Source organism: Struthio camelus, chromosome Z (genome assembly GCF_040807025.1).
Source record: "Struthio camelus isolate bStrCam1 chromosome Z, bStrCam1.hap1, whole genome shotgun sequence".
In the NCBI taxonomy this organism is placed as follows: domain Eukaryota; kingdom Metazoa; phylum Chordata; class Aves; order Struthioniformes; family Struthionidae; genus Struthio; species Struthio camelus.
Window position 1 is genome coordinate 61793555 of NC_090982.1, and position 25175 is coordinate 61818729.

Genomic DNA, 25175 nt, shown 5'->3' on the forward strand with positions numbered 1-25175 from the left:
CCCCACACTGTGGATGACCAAGCTGTCAATGGCATCATTTATAGCTCTGACAAAAAAAACTGCGAGATTTACTCAAACTATTTGGAGAAAAGCACGAGGGGACTCTTTGCTTTTCCCACTTCTTAGACTTGCGAGAAGAATTCCTTAGAGCTTACAGTGATACAAACTTAATTGGATTCTACACTGCTACACAGGTGAGAGCCATGAAGCCAAAGACTTAGGTTGTCAGCAGACAGTCAGATCAGCTGCCAGAGGAGAAAGGGAGAGAGCAAATGGGCACTCTCCTCCTTCCATGTGCTGTGATAAACTTCAATCAAGACAATCTTGGGACTTACAAGCAGTGAAACAAACTTCTGTAGAAAACTTTTCACATAAAGGCATCCTCTTGAACTTCTTCACTTTTTTTTTTTTTTTTTACACTGTCAGTTGAACCAAGCGTATCTGTAATTCTACTACCCTCTATAAAAATAATCATTCCAACAGAAGAGTGTCTTTTTAAATGTAAGTTTTGTCATTTAGGAAGTGATTTAAGAATAATTCTTTAAAAAGCTCCTCTTGTACTGGAAAAAAAGGATGTATATATAGTGGTCTAAACTGGTGGATATACAGTATTGTAGGTAGTAGAACAGTCACAGGTTCTAAAAGAAATTAAGTTAAAGAATAGGAACCTGTTTGTTTCTAATTGTTACACGAGGATGACACGCAGGTAGAAAGCTCAGTGGAACAGAAAGTAATCTTATGTGTTGGCCACAGAACGTGGCAAGTATATTAAAAGGTATCTAGCAGATTATGGAATTCAGAATTATCATAGAGTAGAATAATTACCTCATCATCATGCAAAGAGACATTTTATTCTGCATTTCAGATTACTGTCTGTTTCTTTTTCTTATTTTGTGCAGAAAGAATGAGAGACTCAGTGATTTTATTAATTAGTAGTAGTTATGCATGTGTAGCAGAAGATTTATTATTTCTATACATACTAGACTTATCTGTTTTTCTTCCTTCAAAATGTATGGACGATCATGAACTCTATGGATAAAACAGATCTCTGGAGAGGGGGCTCCTAGGAAAAAAAACATAGAAAAAACGCAATAATTAAAGGCAGTTTTGCTGCCTTATTGTTTCATAAATTTCTACGTATCTTGGTAATCAAGGTAATATGTCTCTCAAAGCTCTAATATTCAATAAAATTAAGTGGTTAGTCAGTCTAGCCAAAGTCAGTCAAGCCAAAGAGGTACCAGTGAAAATATTATGCAACTGTTACATGTTTGTTTATCCAATCTACTTTTAAGGGATTAATGAGGGAAGATTTTATGGCTTTAATGAATGAACGTGCATTTACATTTAAAATAATACACTTAAATATACATATCTAAATGTTGCACATCAAATTTAAACAGAATAGATATATTTAACAATATTAAAGTTATTTCAGTACTATATGCTACTCTAGTTACACGTCTACTGTGCGTACCTACATTTCATTCATTCTGTTCAAATATACACACATATCTCCAAATAAAAAGGATATCCCTGTATATCTTTCATGTGATTCCTAAGCCAGGCATTCTCAGTTACAACGTACGGGAAGAACAGAGAAATTATGAGAAAATATATTATTCAAATATTAAAAATGTACTGAAAAAATTTTGAGAATATTAGTTAAAAAATAAAGACTTCCTAAGACATTACATACAGTTCACAAAGGTGGAAATTATTTTGATTACTTTATGTAACGTTTAAATTTACATATTATGGACTCAAGCAACATCCAGAGAAAAGCGCATAGGAAAAACAACATAGACCTAAAAAAATAAATTCTCTTACCTTCATCAATTCTTACTTCAGTTGTTAAGGACATGTCCATATTAACAAAAGATAACCTTCACCAAAAAAAAAAAAAATCTCTTGAACAGCTGTGTCATCCTCTTTTCTATCCTGTAAACTCAAAACACAGTTCAGGCCAGTGGAGGCCAACCTAATTTCCTTTGTTGGGACATCCACCATCCTCATTCTAAACAAGTACACCTCTAATACAAATGCCAATTTTAAAGCATCTTCAAACTGTGAAAATACACCTGATTTTGCATAACAGTGAGAAAACTTCAAGTAGGGAAGTACATCATTGCTTTACATCTACTCAGTCTATAGTGAAACACAAACATAGCGCAAATAAAAAGTGAAACTCCTGGACAGATTCAACTCTGCAAGAATAGAGGAAAATATCAGGAGCACTCTGAAATGAAAACTGCAAAGAAATAAATGCATTAGCAGTAATCTTGTCTGCTGACGTTGTCTTTATTTTTATTTTCTCTAGCCAGGATTCCGCTTAACTTCCATCGACTGAAACATTAGTCTACAGGGCCCAGTGGTATAAATGCATAGGCACACAGGATGTATACAAAACGTACGGGTCCATTTTCAGAGCTGGCAGCTGTTAACTCCAAGGGCATAAAAAAACACCCTAACAAAAAAAGGAAAACTAAACTAAAATACATATTTATGAAACAGTCTATTACTCTAAAACAGCTGTTTCACACACTGCCTGCTCTGCAGGATTTCAGACACAGAAGGAGGCAGTTCTCCTGCGTGCCTGGGTTATTGGAGGTAGTATGGGGACCCCGCAGGCCCCCGGGGCCGGGCGCCGCCTCAGAGCAGCGCGGGGAGCGCGACGCCCCTCTCCACGCCACACTTGCTTTTACACAAGGCTACGCACAGCACGGACACACGACCCTTGTCACCTCCTGCTGTGGAGCTCCTCTCCCTCCACATCGCTCTCTATCACGGAGCCCTCCACGACCGTCTCGTCGCTATCGCTGTCCCAACGGCCGCCCCTCTCCCCCATGGTGCTGCCGCCGCCGCCCCGCTCCCCTCAGGGCGTCGCCGCCCGGCCGCGCGCCGCCTGCCTGGCCCCGCCCCCAGCGGCCCCTCGGCGCGCGGGCTCCTCCCCGGCGGCCATCTTGTGGGCGCCGCTCCTCGCTCCTGGCCTCCCGGCCGTCGCGGGGCGAAGCGGAGGTCGCGCAGGAGCGGGGGGCTGGTGTGTATGGCGTGCTGCCTCTCAAACATGGGTAAGGGCAGCGCGGCCGCCAAGAAGAAACCAAAGGCAGCTCTTCCTCTGGAGTCATTGGGAAGGCTTGCGTTAGCCCTGGGTGACGGTTACGGCCGCGTCGCTGGCCTGCACGGCCCAAGCGCTCTCAGCAGGGCTTCGCGCTCCTCGCCCGCCTCACCGCCTGCCTCCTCCCGCAGAGCCGCCGAGCCTCTTGTCCATCCAGCGTTGCTCCTTTTTCCTAATTTGCGCACTGCGGTAGCCGTTTTTAAGGTGCTGACTTCACGTGTCCGAGATCAGAAACGGATATACTAAATTATTAGTTGCCAATATTTTTACAGTGTTTGCAATAGTAGTCTGGGGTCTAACACTGCAGTGGGTCTGTTGATAACGCAGCGCCATTTGCACTCAAGACAGACCTGTTCTGCCTCAGCTTTGCCTTCCGTTTCTTTTCAGCAGCTGCCGCGGTGCTACTCCCATGGCCTCTGGCAGTGTGCAGAGGCGGGAGAGGCTGTAGGCAGGCTACAGAGAGGAGTACTAATATCAAAGTTATTTATGACTGAAAGCTTTGTCATATATTTGCATAACAAATTCCAAACCATAATAGCAATGACTCCAATTCCCAGGAAACTTGATAAAATTTTAACTTGCCAAATTAGGCTCATCACAGAATATTCAAAAAATGACTACTCGGCAAAAAGGGTGGAAAACATAGCAAGATATTGAAGGTCACATTAAATTATGTACCAGTTATATATATTTGTTGCCACTGTGCGCAAATTGCTATTTTCTTTGACTTGCTCATACCAAGTTTAACTACAGCAATTGCTGTGCATACCATCAGATTTCTGTAGAAAACTTGCTGGGAATATTTTACTCTTTTCAGGTAATAAAGAGATGCTTGAGAAGACAGGAGTGTTAAGCTAGCAGAGAAAACAGTAAGTCATGAGGATTTAGACACATCACTGAAGATGTGCAAATGAAGAGGATCTTTACACATGAAATGACTGAGCTGACATTGAAAAATTTCTCATTGATAACATCTGCTTTGCTGGAGTTCTCTGGGAACTTCTTTTAATCAGCTCATCCTTGCTTGAGGATTACATTTACGTTCTACAGCATGGTGGCATGTGAAGGCACTTGAAATATTTCTAAATAAAATGGCATATGTAGGAAGCAGTTTTGGAAAAGCTGGAGTGTCAATTATCTTCAGTGAAATTCTGGCAGATTATATTTTGTTTGTGTTTAAACTTATTTGCCTAGAACTTGCTCAGACCTGGTGACACAAACTGGCTACACAAAATGGGAGCAATTGCAATGAAGAACAATATGTTGCATCTGATGCATAGTAGGCAACACTTAACAAAAGAGACCATGGAGCCGTATGTGCTTCACATGCCAAATATATTTGTGTGCATAGCTAAATCAAAGATTTCTATTTGAAATCTGTTTTCTATTTGGCTGACAGGCACAAGTCCAAGTACATTGTAGTTTTTCTGAATATCAAGAGATTCCACTGCTTTCTACAAGCAGAGAGCTGTTAATCATAATGGCATTTCTAATGAGTCGGTAAAGTGCACAGGGTGGGTTGACATTACCGTGTGCAAACGATGGCTGGAACGTTAAAAGTTAAAGACGGTGTCCTGCCCTGCCCTCTCTCTGGTTTGCCCAGAAGCACAGCGGGGCCAACCTGCCAACGCGAGGTGAGGCAGAGCCGGCCCGCTGCCCCCTTCTGCGCAGCAACCGGGGGGAGGGGGGGCCGCGGCGGGGCGGAGGGACCTGCGCGCGCGCGCACCCGCCCACGCCGCTACGCGCCGAGGGCGCGACTAGGCTCGCGGGCGATCAGCATATGTAAATAAGCCGCATCCTGCTGTCCAATCCGAAAGCACGGCGAGGGGAACGCGGCGGCTCATTGGCGGGCAGCCCATGGCGAGATGGCGTGTTCCCCGCTCCTGATCGAGCTTCGAGCTGTGCTGCGTTCGCCGGGCGGTTGCCTGGCGACGCCGCGAGTGACGCGTCATGGGCAGGGCGCGCTGGGCTCTTGCCATTGGCTGCGCGATCGGGCGATGGCGGCGGCTGGCGTGTCGCGCCCCGGGTGTCCTTGCCCGGGAAGGAGCAGCCGCTTCAGTCTGCGGCGCGGCGGGAAGGAGGGAGGTGTCGCTTGTCGCTCGTGACGCCGTGTGAGCGCCGAGGCGGTGAGCGGGCACCGGCGGGGCGCTGCGGTGGGGCGGGCGGGCGGGCAAGCAGCGGGGTCGCGGCTGCTGTGGCGACGTTTCGGTCAGGCGCGTTGCGGGCAGCCCGCCCTTGCGACACGGGTCCTTCGTGGCCGCGGGCAGCCCCGGGCTCCGAGGTGGGGTGCGGCCGTTAGCGCGGCGCTTCTCGTTTCTTCGGAGGCGGGGGCGGAGCGGGCCGTCACCGCCGCTGCCCCCAGGGAGCGGCGGCGACCCCGCGCCCGCTTCGCCCGCCGCCCTCGGGGCCGGCAGGGAAGGTCAGAGCCGGTGGCCCGGAGGCTTTTTCCGTTACACCCGAGGGCGCGGGCCCCGGGGCCGCGGTCCGCGGCACCTGCCTGGCCGGGCTGCGCTGCCCGCCGGGGCGGGGGGAGGGGGCGCGCCGCGGCGCCGCTGGGCCGGGCCGGGCCGGCGGGGCGGGGCGGGGCGAGCCGTGCCGTGCCGTGCCGTGCCGTGTGTGCGCCCGGCAGGAGAGGTGCGTGGGGTGGCTGCGGGGCTGCTTCCCCCGCCCTGCGTAGAGGGCTGAGCTGCTCCTGCGGATGGAGCCGCGTGTGTGCGGGTCGGCTCTCTACACACACATAGCTCTACTTCGACGGTTTGAGTTGTCCGTATTGTGTCAGATATTTTTTTCGGGAGATCTCTGGATTGGATACCGTTTCTCCCCCCCGTTCCTTTATAATACTGTAGCCGTTGCTGAGTCAGGCAACACAGGATGGGGAGTTTGTGCTCATCTTATAAATGGTATTGCAGAGGATTGCTCTGAGGTGAGACCTGGGTTACAAATCTTAGGTATTGCAGCTGAATAGTCATACAGTTAAGTGGTAGATCAGTGCTCTAAAACATTACATACAACCAGTCTAGTTTACCTTGTATGCTCTGGTTCAAAGTTTTTGAATAGGCTGCAGTACTTCTTGCTTGTATTTTGTTTTGATTTCTAGACTGCATTACTTAATATTTTTCTGGCAATTTTTGATTCAACAAGGAAGGCAGAAAGGAAGTAGGTGAGATTTATAAGGCATCTCTTTAGAACGACCATTTTGAGATTTAACAAAATACTGTTAAATTTTACCTTTATTTTTAAAGATATATCTTGTTAATTTCAGGCTATAAGTCAGGTTAACAATGAAAACATTATTAACAGAATTAGGAATGTGAGCTAATCATATGTGGGTTTTTTTGTTTTTGACTCAGTAGTGCAGTATGTATACAAGATCTGTATATGAAGTCTTCCTTTAAAATTTTCTAGAAATGTCAGCTAAAAAGCGGAAAAAAAAAAAAAAGGCATGAAGGCTTTAGAAATGTAAGAGGAGCCGAGGATTAGCAGTGATGCATCCTATATATCATGTACTGGTATAAGTAATTAATTGTAAAATGTTGGCTAATAATAGATATCATGGATAGTTATTTTCATAATGAAATGAATGCATTTTTCCCTGATTTTTTTTGCGGAGCTATTTTACACTTATTAACACAGGAATTTTGTTTGTGTTGCTTATAGATGTCAGAAATAAGTATTTGAGGAAAGATTTTGGAATCTTTCTAAATCTGATATCAACTTGTTATTTGCCCAAATAAAATTCTGATAGTCAAAATCATATAGTCAAAAATCATTCGGCATTGCATTATTAATTTTAGAGCTGATAGAACTTTGTATTGTCATGTGGTAGGTACTAATTCTGATTTTTCTAGAATAATGTGGTTTTTCCAAGGCATTAGTAATTTTTATCCTTAGGCTATTGCTAGGCCTTTTCTATTCTTTTTGTTTTGTTTCAAAGTCTTTGGCACTAAAACGTTTCTCTGGCTATGTTTTATTCTGGAATTTTAATTAAAATATGCCCTCCATGCTGCTGAGGAAAGTCTGTAATACCACTATGGAATAGAAGTTTTTCAAGAACATAAGTTTACAAAGGAGAATATGCATTATATTGTACAGAGTAAAGCCAAGGATAACGTTGACTGTAAAGAACTTTTTCTTTGGGGGGGGGGGGGGGGGGCGGAGGAGGAAAGGAAGAAATAAAGCCTCCTGCCAGGGAAGGAAAGAATTTGTTCCTGAGGAAGGCAGTCTGTGATGTTTCCCCAGTTGGTTCCAGTATTCCCATCAGTCACAAAAATACTGCCACGCCTTCATTGTGGAAGGATCAAGGAAAATATATTGGTGCTACTTATGCCTATTTCATTAGGATTGGCGATGGTAGGAGAGCGTTCTGCTAAAGGTGATTCTTCAGAAACATTAAGCAGATTCGTTAGTCCTCTGTTCCCATTCAATTGCACCATCGTTTATGATGTCCAAGCAAAAGGAACAATACTAGACAGTCTTCCTTGAAGCTTAGGGGATAGGTTGTTACCTTTAAGATAACATAAAGAGATTTTTATCCTCTTTGATATGATAATGTGTCGAGGCCTCAATCCCCTATGTGAGTCTCCATAGTACTAGGTTTGTGCCAGTAAATAATGAACAGGTAGTCTCTATAAAGTCAGGTTATTATTTAAGCATCTTTTAAAGATATAGTTATACATTTAAAATTCATTGTAGAGCTTTACATGTTTTTGGTTATAGGCAATGAGAAAGAAAGCAAAATGTCAGTACTGATATATTTAAGAGAATTTTATGGCATGTTATTTCTGTACTATAGAACATGAATAAACATCCTTGACTAGTTTAGAGTCTAAAGGTACAACACAGAGCAAATAGACTAGGGTGCAGTTTTTGTAACTGAGGGATGTACAGAACATCCATGTTACCAGTTCCGTGAAGCAGAGGTGTGAAAGTTTCTGCTTAGTGTTTATTATCTACTGAAAGCATACAGGGATGATGAAATGCATCAGTAACTTGGGAATCAGTTACAGGTGCAAGAGAACTGTAGGCAGAACGCTGTACGTGAGAAGGAGTCATATTTTTGAGATGAAAGAAGAACAACTGTTTGAATGTGATTAAATCGAATCACTAAAGAATATTTAGCAGGAAGAAGAGCAGACTCAATCAGAGAAAGACAACATTGAAATTACTGCTGTTGGAGTTGGCACATGCTATGTTGGTAATTTATATAGGTAAAGTTAATCAAGATTTTAATAGGAAAAGCGAGCAAAGAAATAGCAGGTTTCAGTGAGTGCTTGCGTTGAGAGGTGGTGCAAAACAAGACGTTGGAGTCAAAGTGGTATCAAAATCGTGTGGCAGTAGTGGATGCTAAGAGCTGCCAGCGCTGATAAGAGTGTGGAGGAGAAGAGAGTTAACTTCTGTTTGGGACTTTGAGATGTTAATAAAAAATTTTTTTAAAGACACAAGGGAGATGTAAAAACTTGTGGCTTGAGAAGGCAGGAGAGCAGATCATATTCTATTACAGGATAAATATGTTTTTAAAATAAAATATAATAATATATTTTATATTTAAAATAATATATATTTTAAATAAATATATATTTATTTTTATATATATTATAATTTTTAAATGGAAAGTAGAAGAATGAAGATGAGATTCCTTACCCATCTGTTACTTACCTGTTTTTGTTTGGGGGGGGACCCCACAGATTTTGAGGTGACTTGCAGGAAATTATTATTTCCCTTCGGCTTGCTTATATGAAACATTCTTGTGTTGCAGGTTTTCTAGGTATAGAAAAACAATCTCGAAAATGTTGTCCAGACTGTTTCGAATGCATGGCCTTTTTGTAGCCTCTCATCCATGGGAAGTCATTGTGGGAACAGTGACTCTCACCATCTGTATGATGTCCATGAAGATGTTCACTGGAAATGATAAGATCTGTGGTTGGAATTACGAATGCCCAAAACTTGAAGAAGTAAGAATTTAAATTCAAGTTATAATAGTTATCGTTAATCAGTGGATCCTGAAATGTCTCTTGAAATGTAGGGCTTTTTGTACAATAAGAACAGGCTGTGATGTATTAAAAGCAAAGCAGTTATGCAGAAATTCCTTTCTTTATTGCCTGCTTTTTCCCATGCTGGATATTAAAGCTGTATGCAAGTGGTAGTGAGCTACAGGAGGTTTTCATGAAATAGATTTTTTTTGGTTGGATATCTAGTGAACAGGAAGGATTTTGCTGTTAATATTGTTGGCAATGTTTTAATTCTTTTAAAAGACAGGCTAACAGCGATGCTTACTTTATTCCAAAATCTCATATTTTTTTCGGTGCAGCTTAACAATTTAAATCTTGTTAATAAAGTTTAACAAGGTACCTCTTAATGTAAAAGTTAACTAAATCAACTCTGTATTTCAAACAGGATGTTCTGAGCAGTGACATCATAATCCTGACAATCACCCGCTGTATAGCAATCCTTTACATATACTTCCAGTTCCAGAATCTAAGGCAACTTGGGTCAAAATACATTTTAGGTAGTGTATCTGACTTTCTATTTGCTTTATACATTTAAATTGTATTTTTAATAAGAATTGATAATGAGTATTAGAATGTTAATACTTAAATACAGGATTGGCTTATTTTATCTCTTTGCTAGACAGCGCGATAAATATTGGCGTTCTGCATAGGTGAAAGCAATTCTTTGTGAGAGATTGTGTAGTATTATATAAACATTGGAAATGTAATTCTTGAAATAACTGTTTATTGTGTGAAACTGTTTAAGCCAATTTTTATTTTTGCTGATAAGAAAGGAGAGATTTATGGCTTTTATTTCTCAGAAAATTAATTTGAATGCATCACAGATTTTAAAAAGCCATGTTAAAACAGCATTCACCTCAGTTTGTATCAGCTTTTGTGTATGTGATCTAGATTTATTTGCTTCAGAAATGATCTAAAGGTATTATTTATACATATAATAGTTCTATATTTTTTGTTTGCTTGCTTTTTAAGGTATTGCTGGCCTTTTCACAATCTTCTCAAGTTTTGTTTTTAGTACAGTGGTAATTCACTTCTTGGATAAAGAACTCACAGGTTTAAAGTAAGTAATGGATACTTGCTCTGGACTTCTTATTTGAAATGTTTTCCCCCCCGGTAAACTTTGAATTTGTTCTTAACATGTTCCTCTTATTTCAGTGAAGCTTTACCGTTCTTCCTTCTTCTGATTGATCTTTCAAGAGCAAGTGCATTAGCCAAATTTGCACTTAGTTCCAACTCACAGGTCAGTTTTTTGTTCTCTCTCTCTGTGTGTGTGTGTGTGTGTGTGTGTGTGTGTGTGTGTAGTGGTGGATGGGTAAGGGTTTTTTTTGGTTTTGTTTTGTAACGCAGCTTTTGAATTTAAAATGCAAAGATGAATACCCCAGGTGGAGAAATATATGGATGACTACTATAGTGGTAAAATACAAAAAGGATTAGCTTTAGTCCAGATATTCTGTATTATCTTTTAGCTAAATTAGTTGTATATATGAGTATTTTTAGGATGTCAGCTTCTGTGGAAGAACTACAAGCATTGCCCTTTAAGGCAGCCAGAATTCCTAGACCAAAGTCTTCATTAGAGCAGTTATTGATATAAAAACGAAAGCAAATTCATAAGGCTTAGGAACAATATGTAAATAGAAATCTAATGTTACAGTGCAAATACAGGGAAAAGCATATTTCTAGAGGGAAAAGCAGAACAATGGCACATGCATATATGTATATAGACGCATTCATGCTCTAATGCACTTCACATAGCCCAACGTGAAGAAATAACAGTAAATTTAGCCATACATGGGAATAGTTATTTCCTAATGTTCAAAGTTCTGAAATAAAGGTTTTTGAGTGAAATTACTTTATATCTAAAAATACTGTACAAGGTAATTGATCATAATGTGACTATATTACGTATGCAATATTGTAATAGTATATAATAATATTCTATTATTATATAATTGTATATTATTGTATTATAGGCTGTAGAGTTCTTTTAAAAGTACTTATTGTCAAGGAAGTGTTTCACAGATAGGTTTTCGCACATGCATGCGCGCATGCATCCTGCACGACACATGCTGCGAAGAAAAGGAAAAGAACGTCTTCCCACCCTCAAGGGTACACACTTCTGTCAGCTGAGTCTAGAGAGTAAATAAAGTTAGGGTACAGAGATGTGGTTGCAGAGTTTTTGAGATGCCACGATAAGTGTGGGTTTTCTGGGGTTTTTTTGTTTGTTTTTAAAATACACATGCACGCACGCGTACATATATATCTTAAAGTTTAGAGCTTAACGCTTAAAGTCTTTGCCCATCAATTTTGTAGGGGCTTCGACTACGCATCAGTCAAAAATGGAGACTTTTACAATTAAATATTCTTGTGGTATAAAGACTGTTGAAATATAATAGCTTGTATGAACTGTAATGATTAACAAATATATTCTTTCACAGTAGTTAATTTCTCAGTGTATTGTATAAAGCCTTACCACTGTAATAATACTGAGTTTATTAATCATAGTATCTGCACCCCTTATGAAGAAACAATCCATATGATTTATTCTGTGGCCTGACTCCTTTTTTGCCCTATTGGAAAGGGACTTGAAAACTTTGAAGCATTATTTTGAATCCAGTCTCCTTGCTCGCTTAACATAGCTTCATGTTTTCATTTGATAGTTTTCATCATAGAGCCTGCTTTTCCAAGAACCAAATCTTCATGCAACTTTTCATTCATCTTTATGCTAATGTACAGAAATTATACTTTTTAGGATGAAGTAAGAGAAAATATTTCACGTGGAATGGCAATTTTAGGCCCTACATTTACACTGGATGCCCTTGTGGAGTGTCTTGTTATTGGTGTTGGTACTATGTCAGGTGAGTGATAAAGTCTAAGGGTATAAACCTTTTAGGTTAAAGAAGACTGTTTGAAAGACATTGGGATATTCAGGGTTTCAAGTGATAGGTGTCATCTGTGAGAGTGGAGTGACCTAACCTATTTATTCAGCTATTTACTTCCTTTTCTAAACGGCTTATATTATTAGTTTTATGCAGGTGTGAATAATAGTCTACATGTTCAAGAGAAATTTGAAAAACAGATTTACGTTTAGCTTTCCTTGAATGTTATGCAGTAACAATGGACTTTCATGCAGCTATCTTTATAAAATTAAGACCTTGTATGATATACATAATTCCTGTAGCATTTTAAAGCAACTGCTAGAATTTCCCCTTGAGCATTTTTTAAAATTAGTGACACTTTAAGTACATATACACCTGTTTCATATGCTTGTGAAAACAGATATTTCTAAAGATAACTACAAGCTAAATAATATTAGTCTATTTAATTAAAAATAATCAGCTTCTTAGCAATTTTTTTTCTTTTCTATCTTTCGATCTCACCAGATGTGTGCAGTAACAGTTGTTTCTCCTTAAAAAGAGAACAGTTAAACCAATTATCCTTTATTTATTACATTTATTTTTAAAATACATTGCAGTCGTATATTAAAAAAACCTTAAATTAGATTTAATCTTTTCTTTATCTTGCATACTTTAATGGTGTCTTACAAAGTATTTATTTATTTTTATTGTTTTGGACCTTTGGGAGAGGGGGGTTAATAAGTTGTTTTCCTGTTTGTTTAGAAAAAAGCCCTTATTTCGGTGTGGCAGGCAGCTGACCTTTTAAATGATTTACATTGTTAACTCTTTCACCTCTATTAAGGGAGTTGTGTAATGCATATGTGACATAGTATATTGACTTTTTCTGGATGCTAGGCTTATCAAAGAGTAGGTGGGGTGAGTATTGTTTCTTATTCCCTGAACACTTGACCAGCCGTCTTTTACAAGGAACTTAAATCCATGATATGTTGGCAAATTGTTCTTTGCTTAGTTGAGGAAGAAGTTTCAAGCTTCCAGTGAGAAGCTTTAGAATTTAAGAGAAATCCTATGTTTAAAGCTTTAAAACATCTTAGGTACACAAAAATTATTTCACAGTTTATGTTTGGCTTTACGCTTAATTATCTGTAAATAGGATAAACACATATTGCATTAACTTAAAGTAAGTTATTGCAGAATGGTTGGGGCTAAACACGCTTGTTTTCCATTAATCTGCAGTGTCAATGTAATGATTTCCTTCTTACTTTTGCAACGCTTTCTAAATATACAGAAAGACTGTTGCATATTCAAATATTTGGGGAAAAAAACCTTTTTTTTTTTTTTTTCTTACCATGTAGGGGTACGACAACTTGAAATTATGTGCTGCTTTGGCTGTATGTCTGTTCTTGCCAACTACTTTGTCTTCATGACCTTCTTTCCGGCTTGTGTGTCGTTGGTATTAGAGGTAAGACCAACTTCAAGAGAGCGTCTTAACTTAACGTTCAGGCCACGCACGTTTCTTCATTGAGGTATACGCCAGCCTGTTTGTCTTCCTGTTAAAGCAGACAAGAGGACATGTACAAGAAAAGTTATCGTGGCTTAACTGATGTGCAGTAACTTGTTACCCCACTGTCACAGTCTCAATCAATAGTGTCAGTTCTGATCTAACTGAAGGTTAACAAATTGTGCTTCAAACTAATAGCTGTCCAGGGTCTTCAACTATTTAAAGTCTAGTGTAGGTTCACTCTCTTGTTGATAGAGTCTTAATAATAAAATAAAAATACAAGCTTGTTTATTGTATCTCTTCAGACATGTGCTGAATAGAACCTATTTTTAAATTGTCATCTCTGCAGCTTTCTCGAGAGAGTCGTGAAGGGCGTCCTATATGGCAGCTTAGTCATTTTGCTCGTGTTCTGGAAGAAGAAGAAAATAAACCAAACCCTGTAACACAGAGGGTCAAAATGATCATGGTTTGTGACTTTTTTCATCTGTATTGATGTAATCAATAAGCTGATCTTCTGCAGTGAATAAAGCTTTTGTTTCCTATAGACTTGCATCCTGTATGCCAGTACTCTTGCTCATCTTTGTAATTCTAACATCATCTATACCTACACCTAAAGTCTTCCTGCATATGCCAGTTATGCTTGCAAAACTGGTCACTTCTTCGTGTGCCCTAATTTCCTCCCTGTTTCCTGTACAATACTCTCAGCTTTCTCCTCTTATTACTTGAGCAAGGGGAAGGGTGTGCTGGGACTGGTTCAAAGCTATGAGTCTTATGATAAGCCAGAAAAGAAGTTAAAGAAAACGTGATGAGCTAACATTGCAGCCTTCCTTCATTTTGGACATGATAGGTCCTGCTTCCCCTGCGTTTCCGGTTTTCATAAAACTGGTGAAAGCTTGGTATGTTGGAGATCTCTCTGTTTGATTTGTCTGACAGTCTTCCTCGTGCCCAAATAACTTTTGGTTGCATTAGCCAAATTTCAAACTGTGTAATTGTAAAACACTTGTTTCTATAGGGAACCAGCAAAAGGTTGTGTATGTAAATGAATATACTACTGAAAAATAGTGTTGACAAGAAACGTGGCATATTAGCCTTTATCCTTAGACTTTTGAGTCATGGGAAGTTAAAGTAAAAAATAAGTGATTAATCTTAATAGGTTAGATGCCTAGTTACAGTTGAAAACTTAGTAATTTTCTTTTTCTGTTTGTTTGCTTTTTTAATACAGTCACTAGGTTTGGTTCTTGTTCATGCCCACAGTCGCTGGATAGCAGAACCAGCTGCTCAGAACAGCACTGTAGAAAACTCAGTGGGATTGGATGAGAATGCACCAAAGAGAATTGAACCCAATGTTTCATTATGGCAGTTCTATCTTTCTCGGTAGGTGCCTTGACAGAAGAGAAGTGTATTTCATTGATTAGGGTGTATTCTCCAGTGCTGCCAACGATGGCCTTAGGGCACAGTGCTGTTGTAAACTAGCAGGTCTGGCTGCTGTAGGATTTCTTAGAACCTGAGACGACATGTTATCAAGAGTATTTCAATATTACGCTATTCTTACGATCTTCTTAAAATAGTACGATTATGATCAGGAACCAGCTGTTCTGGATGCATCATAAGACTGTCTTTTCCCACTAGCATTGGCACATTTCAGACCAGACTAGAAAATAAGTTTTTTGACAGCACGAGAGTTAATTATTTTTGCAGAATTTCTGGCCCTTCTCACACAAGTGCAAAAAATAGTCCCTGTCATTATTCTTTTTCCTTGTGCTTTTTTTTTCCTATCTAAAAATAAGAGATACTGTGCAGTGCAAAGATGCTGTTGGCCCACAGCTCAGCTGAAGTGGAAATTGTGATTCCATATTTCTTCTGAAAACTCAGTGCTATATCTCTGAGGTTTTTTTCTCCCTCCTGGCAGCTTAGCTTACATCATAGTAGTCCTGACTGGCAGAGGATAGTAACTGAATCTTTCTGCTTCATAATTTAGAGATAGGTGTTAAATGAATATGGCTTACCTGTTCAGTACTGAATATTTTCCAGCAATTTCCCTCACTGGATTTTTTTTTTTTTTTTAAACTAAGATTTAGTAAAAGTTTATGGACGACTGAAACTTCTTACAGTGTTAATAATACAAAGAATGATTTCTCTACCCCAATCTAGCATACCTGAATATTCTATTATAAAACATCATTTGACTAGAATCACAGTAACTGTAAAAATGATGATCAAACTCTTAGCCTTTCTAAAGCAAACAGATGTTAGAACGTTGTTATAAAATAACAGATTGTGTATATACTATGTACTTATTACTTGATTGGTCTCTTTTTTTTTTTTTTTTTTTTTAAAAGAATGGCCAGTATGGATATTGAGCAAGTAATCACTCTTGGATTAGCCCTTCTTCTTGCTGTGAAATACATTTTCTTTGAACAAACAGAGACTGAATCCACACTCTCACTGAAGAATCCCATAACATCTCCAGTGATGGTTCAGAAAAAGGTCCCTGAGAATTGTTGCAGGAAACAATCTGGACTTCTGAAAAACAATCAGAAATCTAACACAGTAGAAGAAACTTTAATTGCCAAAGATGGAAATGGTAATTTGGAGCATTAGTCTGAACCTATTCCCAGATATTTATATCAAATAGTGAATTCTGTCCAGCATGTTGTATTTAGAACCAAAACTTAAGATTTTTGTAAACTGAAGTTCATTTTAATTGTTTTTATGCAGCTGAAGTCATAAAACCTGTATTAGCAGAGTCTTCAACCAGAGTTACATTTGTAGTTGGCAGTTGCAACCCTGTGGAAACTTCTGCAGTTCTTAATAGAAAAGAGGAAGAAATTGAGTTACCTAAGGAACCACGTTCTATCGAGGAATGTGTTGGTATACTTGGAAATGCAGAGGTATGGAAAAATAACTTTTTTTTTTAAACTGCCAATGTAACTTCTCATTTAAGAACTCCTAAAATTCGTTTTCTGGCATTTAAATGATCCTCTTGATTGTGATATCTTATTTCAGAGAACTATAGAGCTTTTATAACTGAGTGAATGTGGAAATATTACGGCGTAGAATGCTGGATCACTCTCCTTCCCTTTTAGAAGTCATTTCCGCTCCAGTCAGTTTCTGCTTCTGAATTACTTCTTTTTTTTTTTTTTTTTTGTAATACAGACAGAAAATGTGTATTTGTCTGTTTTTTCTCAAGTTGTAAATAATTTATTATTAGTCTTCCCTCTTTACTCTCAAGATGAGAGGGGGCAAAAAGGCAGCTTCTACATTCATGACATACCAAGTAATTCAAACTTCATTGTAAATCATGGATATGAGTGGGTGTCTGAATGAAAGGGTTTTGACAATATTCTTGCCTGCTATAAAACTTCACACTGGCAGCTGGCTTCTTTGGATATCATTTGATAATGGTCACAGTACAGTTACTATCCTTTCTCATTTGGAAATATTTCAAACTATTTTCACCAAGAGAATCTCTACTTTTCCCCCCTCCCCCCCCCATCCTTTACATTTCCAGAAGGGTGCAAAATTCCTTACTGATGCTGAGGTTATCAGTTTAGTTAACGCTAAGCATATTCCTGCATACAAACTGGAAGCCTTGATGGAAACTCAGGAGCGTGGTGTGTCCATTCGTAGACAGATGTTATCCAAGAAACTCCCTGAACCTTCATCTTTGCAGTATCTTCCTTATAGGAATTATAATTACTCTTTGGTAAGTAGAAGGCAGACAAGCAAAGTTCACTGTAAAACCATTTTCCAAATATGAAATATCTGCTTAAAGTGCTGTATATGAATTAACAATGAGCTTGGTCAAAACTGCTGTATAAATTTCAAATATAAAGCACTACTGTGTATTGCTAGCAATTTGGTAGCTTAACCTAATTTTTGTAGCTTAACCAAAAGAATAATTCCCTACAGAGGTATCCTTATCTCATAAACATGGAATTCTGCTGACACTAAGCCTGTGCTTAGTTGAGTGAAAATGTTAGCTTGAGCTCAGGTTAAAATGGAAGCTTATTTTAAAATCATTTAACAGTAAGTCAAAATTGTTTTAATAGTATTTAAGACTTAATAAGATTCAACAGGTCTATCAAATAATAGCTTTTTAACAGTAGCAGCTGTTGATAGGTGTAGCTATAAAATAGCTGAAACGAATTAGAACAGCTTATTAATACTTGAAGTTTGATAATCATTTTATAACCAAATAAAATAATTTGTACAAAGTATTCCATTTCATTGATGAGCTGGTCATAGGAGGAGGAACTTAAGGCTTTAACTCATTGAGGCGCGAGTTAGTTGCTTCATGGGTAGGGTTGTGGGTTTTTTGCCAAGATATCTCTTGGTAGCGACGTATATAGTGTGCTAGAGTGTTACATATAACCATCATGATAACTTTTGTATTGTTCTTGTAAGGTTATGGGAGCTTGCTGTGAAAACGTGATTGGCTATATGCCTATTCCTGTAGGCGTAGCAGGGCCACTGTTCTTGGATAACAAAGAGTTTCAAGTTCCAATGGCAACAACAGAAGGATGTCTTGTGGCAAGCACAAATAGAGGATGTAGAGCAATATGCGTAAGTAACTCCTAGAAAGAAGGTTGACTGTTTAATTGCTTGAACAGCTTAAAAACTTCCTATAATACAAAGCATTTCTTATGCCTTTTTTGGCATGGGGAGGATTTGAGGCATGTTTTTGGCTTCCCAAAATCTAAAACTCAGTTTCAGTAATCTTGTTTCATTTCTGTTTTGATTTTAGCTTGGTGGAGGAGCAAGCAGTCGTATTCTAGCAGATGGGATGACCCGAGGGCCTGTTGTAAGGCTCCCCACTGCTTGCCAGGCTGCAGAAGTGAAAGTTTGGCTTGAAAGCTCTGAAGGGTTTAAGATGATAAAAGAAGCTTTTGACAGCACAAGTAGGTTAGTACAATGGTTACTTGAGCCTTATTTCCTGATGCAAGACTTTGGACCTTAGAAAGCTCCCAATTGTATTTCTGTGTACTGTGTAGGAAATTACATACTCATTTTGGCTGTCCCATGTAGCATGAATCTAAGAAAACAGCAGTATCTTTCTAATTTGTTGCTATGGTTATCTGTCGAGGCTAGTGATAAATATCTTCTGGTGATAAGCAGTAAATGACTGGATCATAGTAACAAGTAAGCTGGTATTGAGTAATACTTGATACGTTTTTATTGGGTGTAAGACTATAAAATAAATGTACAGCTCACTGGGATTTTTAGTAGTTGCTATGCTTAAAAGTAGCTTAAAGATTGGAATCTAGGATTTCATATGGTATAAGGTGTTAATAATTAATCTGCTAGGCTTCAAATCCCATAGGATAAACTAATGCTAGAGCTGAAACGTTAAGAAATGTAAAACAGTGTCAAGGATAAGTGTATTTTAAGTCCAAGTCTTTCTTCCATGACTTGTGATTACCTGCCTTCTTTAGGAACATTTAGAGAAAGACTGTCATGTCAGTTACGTTTCTTATCAATCTTACGAGTGTCAGCCAAGGACATGTGTGTATTTCAGAAAGAGCCATTTGTCCCGCTGTTTAAAAGCGGTATTTTCCAGTTTTTGTTTGGCCTTTAGTCTGCATGAATAAAGCTTTGACTTGTGGAGCTTGCACTTTTATGGAAGATAAAATGGTTTTTGCCCTGCTGCAAAAGACACACAAATTTTCGAAGTCCTCATTTTTAGTTGGTAGTCAGTAGCCAGATATTTCGGGACAGAGGGATAAAATTTATGTTAGCACTTCAAGAGCCTATATTTCATGAAGTCCAGGGCTAGAAAACATAAGGAGCCAGTGAAACGTTTCGTGGTTCACTTTCAGGAGCAGTGAAACATTATGTTTGAAAGTATTTATCTTGAGAAAACTATGTGCATGATAGCTGAAGGTTCACTTTCCCACTGAAGGAGGAAGAGTGCAGAACACAGTGTGGTTAATGGTGCCATCTACAATAATTGAGGCCCTTAAATGTAGTTAAAGCTCTTTCTCCTTGAGAATTGTAAGTAATCATTCAATTTTCTTGCAGGTTTGCTCGCCTACAAAAACTTCTCATCAGTTTGGCTGGTCGTAATCTTTATATCCGTTTTCAGTCTAAAACAGGGGATGCAATGGGAATGAATATGATTTCAAAAGTAAGGTCCAGTCTCTTTAAGTCTTCTAATAAATATATATTTCTTTGAACAAATAAATAGCGTCCCACCCATCTGTGATTGCCTGGCATGTGAAGACAGAAAGAGATAAGACTTGCAGGCAAGACACAGCTCTGTTTGCAGTGCTATAAAATGATAAAACTGTTTGACTTGACTTCACATAAACATGAACAGGATATGAACAGTGAAAGAAAAAGGACTGAAGTCATTTTGTGTGGGAGTTTTTCTTTGTGTGTTTGTTTTTTAAAAGTATTGATAATGTAGGATGGTTTGTTCATTTCTTTGGGCCAAAGATTTTTATCCACCAGTAATTACTCTGTTGCTGTTGCAGTTCTTGTGAAGAAAGGATTAGGAGTCTGATGAGTGGCAGCAAGTGCAGGCATGTGGAAGAAACTGAGGCATGACTCACAGTTTAGTGGGAAGGGGAGGGAAAACCTTGTACTGTTTGATGTAAGACTTTGATACGGACTGTTATATACAGAGTTTACTCGGAATAATTACATAAACGGGTCAGGCCATACACAGGCACTAAATATAGTTGAAATTTGTCTGACTTCCTAATGTACAGAAGCTCCCTCCCAGTTCATCCAAAATTAATTATTTTCATGCCTGCAGGGTTTGACTTGGTTCATGTTGTATCTTCAGTAAGGTGTGCATATGCCCGTACATACTGGGAAGGACCAAGGGCTTATTTATTACAATTTATCATTCCCCATATTTGAAAGGGGTTAGAAAAACGATAGTGATGTTACCTGTTTCAGATTTCTTCCCAAAACCCTATTCTTTTTCTGAGCTCTAATTGATGGTCTAAAGTTTTAATCTAATCTTGCTGTTTTGCTGTCCTTGATTAATGTGCCTTACAACCATAATAACGATACTTATTCCTCATCTAACAGGGTACTGAAAAAGCACTGGCAAGACTGAATGAAGAGTTTCCTGATCTTCAGGTTATAGCTATTAGTGGTAACTACTGTACAGACAAAAAGCCTGCTGCCATAAATTGGATAGAAGGAAGAGGCAAGTCTGTTGTCTGTGAGGCAGTCATTCCAGCCAAGGTTGTCAGAGAAGTAAGTGTTTGCTTTCTTTTATTTGTCAAAAAGTGCATATATTAACTTACATTTCATATTTATGAAGTAATCAGTTTTGTATGTTCCCTGTAAGGATGACTTCCACATGTGTTTTCAGACTATTGTTGTAGGGAAAAGTCTTTTCTACTGAGAACATCTTACCGTAGGCATTTTTCCACTTACCGTATTTTCTAAGATATTGTGCCATATATTTTATGGTGAATGTTGAAGACGCTGGAACCCTCACTTTTTTCCTTTGACAACTATTCTATTCTGGAGACAGTTTGACGCAGTATTCAAGGTGTGTTTGCAGCCTAGATTTATACATTGGCATAACTATGTTTCTCTAGATTTGCTTTCCATTAATTTTTTAATTGTTCGTCTTTTTGACGACTACTTCAGTGGCAGCGTCGGAGCAGTATCTATTATAACCCCAAGATTGCTTTCCAGAGTAATAGTGGGGAGCCCATCATAGTTTAAGTAGCTTTAGGCTTTTTTTTTTTTTTTTTCCCCTCTCTCCTGACCATGTACATCGCTATGTTTATCTGCACTGAACTGTCTATATTACTTTGTATCTTTATCAGTATTACAGATCCTTGTGCAGATCTTTGTCGTCTGATCCCATTCTTACCGTCCTGGAGTTTCACAGATTTTTGCTTATGGCAATATCGTGTTTGTCCCCTTTGATCATTTTAATACTAAATTCAGTGTAAATCTCTTGCCTGAATCTTTCAAAATACAGTCAGTATTTTATAAATGTGTCACTTAATTTGATGTTACCGTGCAACAGAATGTGTATTTTCAAATGTCCGTTTTCTGTTACAGCTCTTCAGTTCAGTTCTGTATTATGCAGAGCAAAATTAAGTGTTTAGTGTATGGAGCGACTTGGGAGGAAAGATGCTGTCATGTCAAGGTGGATTTAGGGTGGGTTGTGGGTGGTGTTTTTTTTTTTTTTTGGCCAAACTATGTTTGTGCATTTCATACTGAAGATAAATGAGTATTTGAAACAGTGAGAGAAGGTAGTTGGTTGTGGTGGCTTTTTTTTTTTTTTTTTCCCCCCCTCTTCGAGGTCTGTACAAGTCCAAACTCTCAGCACCAACTTTTCTGTTGTTATTTGAAAGGTACTCTCTGCACCTGAAAGGGTTTCTTTTGAACAAAAATAAAGTAGATATAGGATGCTGTGTCAAATTCTGTGTGGAATTAAACTTTGGGGGCCTTATTAACATGAAGTAGGGCATTGTAACTCCTGCCTAAGGAAAGGTGTAGTAAAAGTTGTATCATTTTTGCCTAGGTATTGAAGACTACTACAGAAGATATAGTTGAAGTTAATATAAACAAAAACTTGGTGGGTTCCGCTATGGCTGGTAGCATAGGTGGCTACAATGCACATGCAGCAAACATTGTTACAGCTATCTACATTGCTTGTGGTCAGGTAAGTTGTTTTGTACCAAGTCAGCATTTCTTAGTTCTGTTAATTCTGAATTGGACACCTAGTTGAGAGTTTTGTTTTTGTTTTTTTTCCTCCTTGATCTAAAGGATGCTGCGCAGAACGTGGGCAGCTCTAACTGCATCACTTTGATGGAGCGAACTGGTTCTACCAATGAAGACCTGTACATCAGCTGCACAATGCCTTCTATAGAAATAGGAACTGTTGGTGGAGGCACCAACTTGCTCCCACAGCAGGCCTGTTTGCAGGTACAGAGCAGGAAGTTTAAAGCAACTTACCTTCTTAAATCTAAGCTTGCTTTCACGTTGTATATATTGTGCCTGAATAATGTTTTCAGAACGTCTCTCGAAATTCCACGGACTTGAGATGAAAATTCTAGAATTTTCATCTAACTATTTTTCAAGCATCTAATTTTTACAGCTTAATATATATTTACTATTAAGGAGATTTAAAGCTAGTCAATTGGATGTAATTTGGTAAAACTCAAATGTTCTTTAGTTTCATAGCATAATACTGCAGTTTTTCTCCCCAGATGTTAGGGGTTCAAGGTGCAAGCCAAGATAATCCTGGTGAAAATGCCCGTCAGCTTGCTAAAATTGTATGTGCTACAGTGATGGCAGGGGAGTTATCGCTAATGGCAGCTCTTGCAGCTGGGCATCTAGTCAAAAGCCACATGATCCACAACAGGTAAGTGCAAAACCATGTCTTTCCCTGCTGTTTCCCCCTTCTTCCAACTATACTAGAAGATTCAATAATAATTGCATTAATAATTGTAACATGTAATAGTTACAATGATACATTACTATCTAATGTGGTCATCTTACTGTTTTTGTTAGGTCAAAAATGAATCTGCAAGACCTTCAAGGAAGCTGTGCTAAGAAAGCAGCTTGAATACTAAAACAGCTTGGAAGCGAAAAATTGTTTTAGCAACTGATGAGGTGCACAGGAAAAATTAATGTAATCTGTGAAGTTTAGAATGAAAATCACCTTCAGCTCAATTATTTCTGTGGAAGATAAACTAAAAGATCAATGGACTTGCGATCAGTGAAACTACTTACGCCTTTGACTTTCTTCAGCGGTTAGAGATGACTTCATGAAAGAAGTCCTCTCAGTGGTCTTGAACATGGCTTTAGAATTCTTACTCTTGTTCGTGGTTTTCTGAAGGGTCAGTCCTATGTTTTTTATAGGTTGAGAGTATTTTGACTAGTAAACTCCTAGTTGCTACCAAGGTGAAAAGTGGTATCATGTACTTTGTACGTTTAAAAAACAACAAAAAAAATCTAAACTTGGCTTGAATACACTGGTCCTTGCCATCTTTATTTTCTGGTTAGCAAGGTATGTTTTTAAAGTGATGGCAAGCGTAATCACTTTCTGTGAACTCCCAATTTTAATTTTGTTCACAGTTTAAACAGAGTTTAGGCTATGAGACAATTTTGAGTCGCATTAGTTTTATAGACGCATCAGTCTATTTATAGTACTTAATTTGCTGCTTTTTCAGCTAAGCAGCATTCAGTGTTTTAACTCCATAATTTTAGGTTATTCCTTTAAGGAAAACTCGTGATGTATAGAGTGCTAAATTATTAAATATAATCCTGTACTGAAGTAGGAAAAAACAGTGTGTCATTTTGTTCGGGTAGAATAAAATAAATTCTGAAACTAGTAACTCCAAAAAAGGACTATATGTCAGACAGTTTAATACTTTAAGTAAATGCAGTTTGTTAAACTTCTTTTGATAGGAGTGGATTCAAACAACAGGACTCAAGAACAGATGTTTACACTTCTAAAAGAAATCTCTTACAGTGTGTTTACATACTCAGAATTTTTTAGTGTTTTGCACTCATTCCCCAGGAGTAAGTGTATATCCACTATTTAAACTGAGATAAGATAAAGCCAGAAGATCACACTGTTCTTTAATTTTTTTTTTTACATTTTTATTCCTTTTTAAACTTTTTTTTTTGAGGAGGGGAGTATTTATTTTAAGAAAAAAATCTTGCATTGTCCTTTTTTTTTTTTTTTTGAGACTTGCTTAGTAAGAGAATCCACTGAAATGACAAGTTAATGTAACACAGTTTTTGTATTAAAATACTGTACTTGGACCAGTGAAGCAGCCTCAGGTGTTCTTAATGTAATACAGGAAACCTTTTTTTTTTTTTTTTTTTTTCCTGGTTTTATTCACCATTGGGAAGCTTGCTAAATACATCGTCCTGCCTAGCTAATCACAGAAGGAAAACTGTTCATATGCTTGGGGTTTTTTGGGATGTTTTTAACTTTATTTTTAGTAAAAAAAGAAAATTACCAGTGAATTGGATGAGCTGGGTTTCTTACAGGAACGCAGTGGCATTTCTAAAGGGGTGACTAGCAAAGGTGCTCTTCTAAGGTGCAAATTTGATGCAAATCATGATGCGTTGTTTTGTAGTATATCAACACATTAATATTATTGTAATGATCTCATAAAGCTAATGTGCAAGCACGAAAACATACTACATGCTAGATATGGTATGATAGCATGTAAATATCATGAATGTTTATCTTCCTGCAGTATTGTTGTTAATAGCTACTATTTTATTTAAGGAAAGGTGGAACTACTTTGTTTCTATGTTCATTCAGTGATCTTATTATTTAAAGTAACACTGTACTGGCAATAAATGGTGGTTCAGTGTTCATTTTGGTGAATTTAACTGACATTCTGTCTTGCAGAATTAACATTTTGTATTATTACTAAATTGTGTACATTTTGGTACAGACTACTTTTTCAGTTTCAGTAAAACAATGGAAAACATACTGGCTTAATTGTGATATTTTAAGCTTAATTCATGACCTAGTGACATAGCTTAGTGGGCAACATAAAATAAGAGGGTTAAGGAAAATAAGACCAGATATAAAACATTCAGTGCAGCAGGGATATGATACCAGAACTTCTCACCTTGTTTGGTACACATTTATTCTCCTTGAAACTGAATTATTCAGTTTGTCCAGATGGGAGAACTAATTCACTTCGGCATTAGTGATATCTTCTGTTGAAGCCTGTTTGGGTGTTTCT

The 25175-nt window shown here is 38.4% G+C and overlaps 2 protein-coding genes across 5 annotated transcripts in view; one reads left to right on the top strand and one right to left on the bottom strand.

The window, feature by feature from the left end:
• Nucleotides 1–2880, bottom strand: part of LOC138064523 (ankyrin repeat domain-containing protein 31-like) — a 62640-nt gene extending 59760 nt beyond the window's left edge. Inside the window, exons 1-3 of the mRNA XM_068927463.1 lie at nt 2742–2880; nt 1828–1883; nt 981–1063 (exon numbers count right to left, since the gene is read on the bottom strand). Coding sequence (XP_068783564.1) covers nt 981–1063; nt 1828–1883; nt 2742–2845 — 243 coding nt within the window. The 5' untranslated portion in view covers nt 2846–2880. The remainder of the gene's footprint in view (nt 1–980; nt 1064–1827; nt 1884–2741) is intronic.
• Nucleotides 2881–5050: 2170 nt separating this feature from the next.
• On the top strand, nt 5051–24914 carry LOC138060851 (3-hydroxy-3-methylglutaryl-coenzyme A reductase). 4 transcript variants are annotated; one of them, XM_068927632.1, is made up of 20 exons: nt 5051–5226; nt 8871–9066; nt 9509–9620; nt 10096–10183; nt 10279–10363; nt 11873–11978; nt 13331–13437; nt 13826–13942; nt 14699–14850; nt 15816–16060; nt 16195–16367; nt 16988–17182; nt 17884–18042; nt 18224–18381; nt 19498–19603; nt 20518–20688; nt 21980–22120; nt 22225–22383; nt 22668–22822; nt 22972–24914. In XM_068927632.1, exons 1-20 carry the CDS (start codon nt 5066–5068, stop codon nt 23024–23026), a joined length of 2841 nt encoding a protein of 946 aa, XP_068783733.1. In that variant the 5' UTR covers nt 5051–5065; the 3' UTR covers nt 23027–24914. The 4 variants fall into 4 exon arrangements, with proteins under 4 accessions (XP_068783733.1, XP_068783735.1, XP_068783736.1 ...); XM_068927634.1 differs by having other exon boundaries at nt 5087–5241; XM_068927635.1 differs by lacking the exon at nt 5051–5226 and adding an exon at nt 5377–5534.
• Nucleotides 24915–25175: the final 261 nt, after the last annotated feature.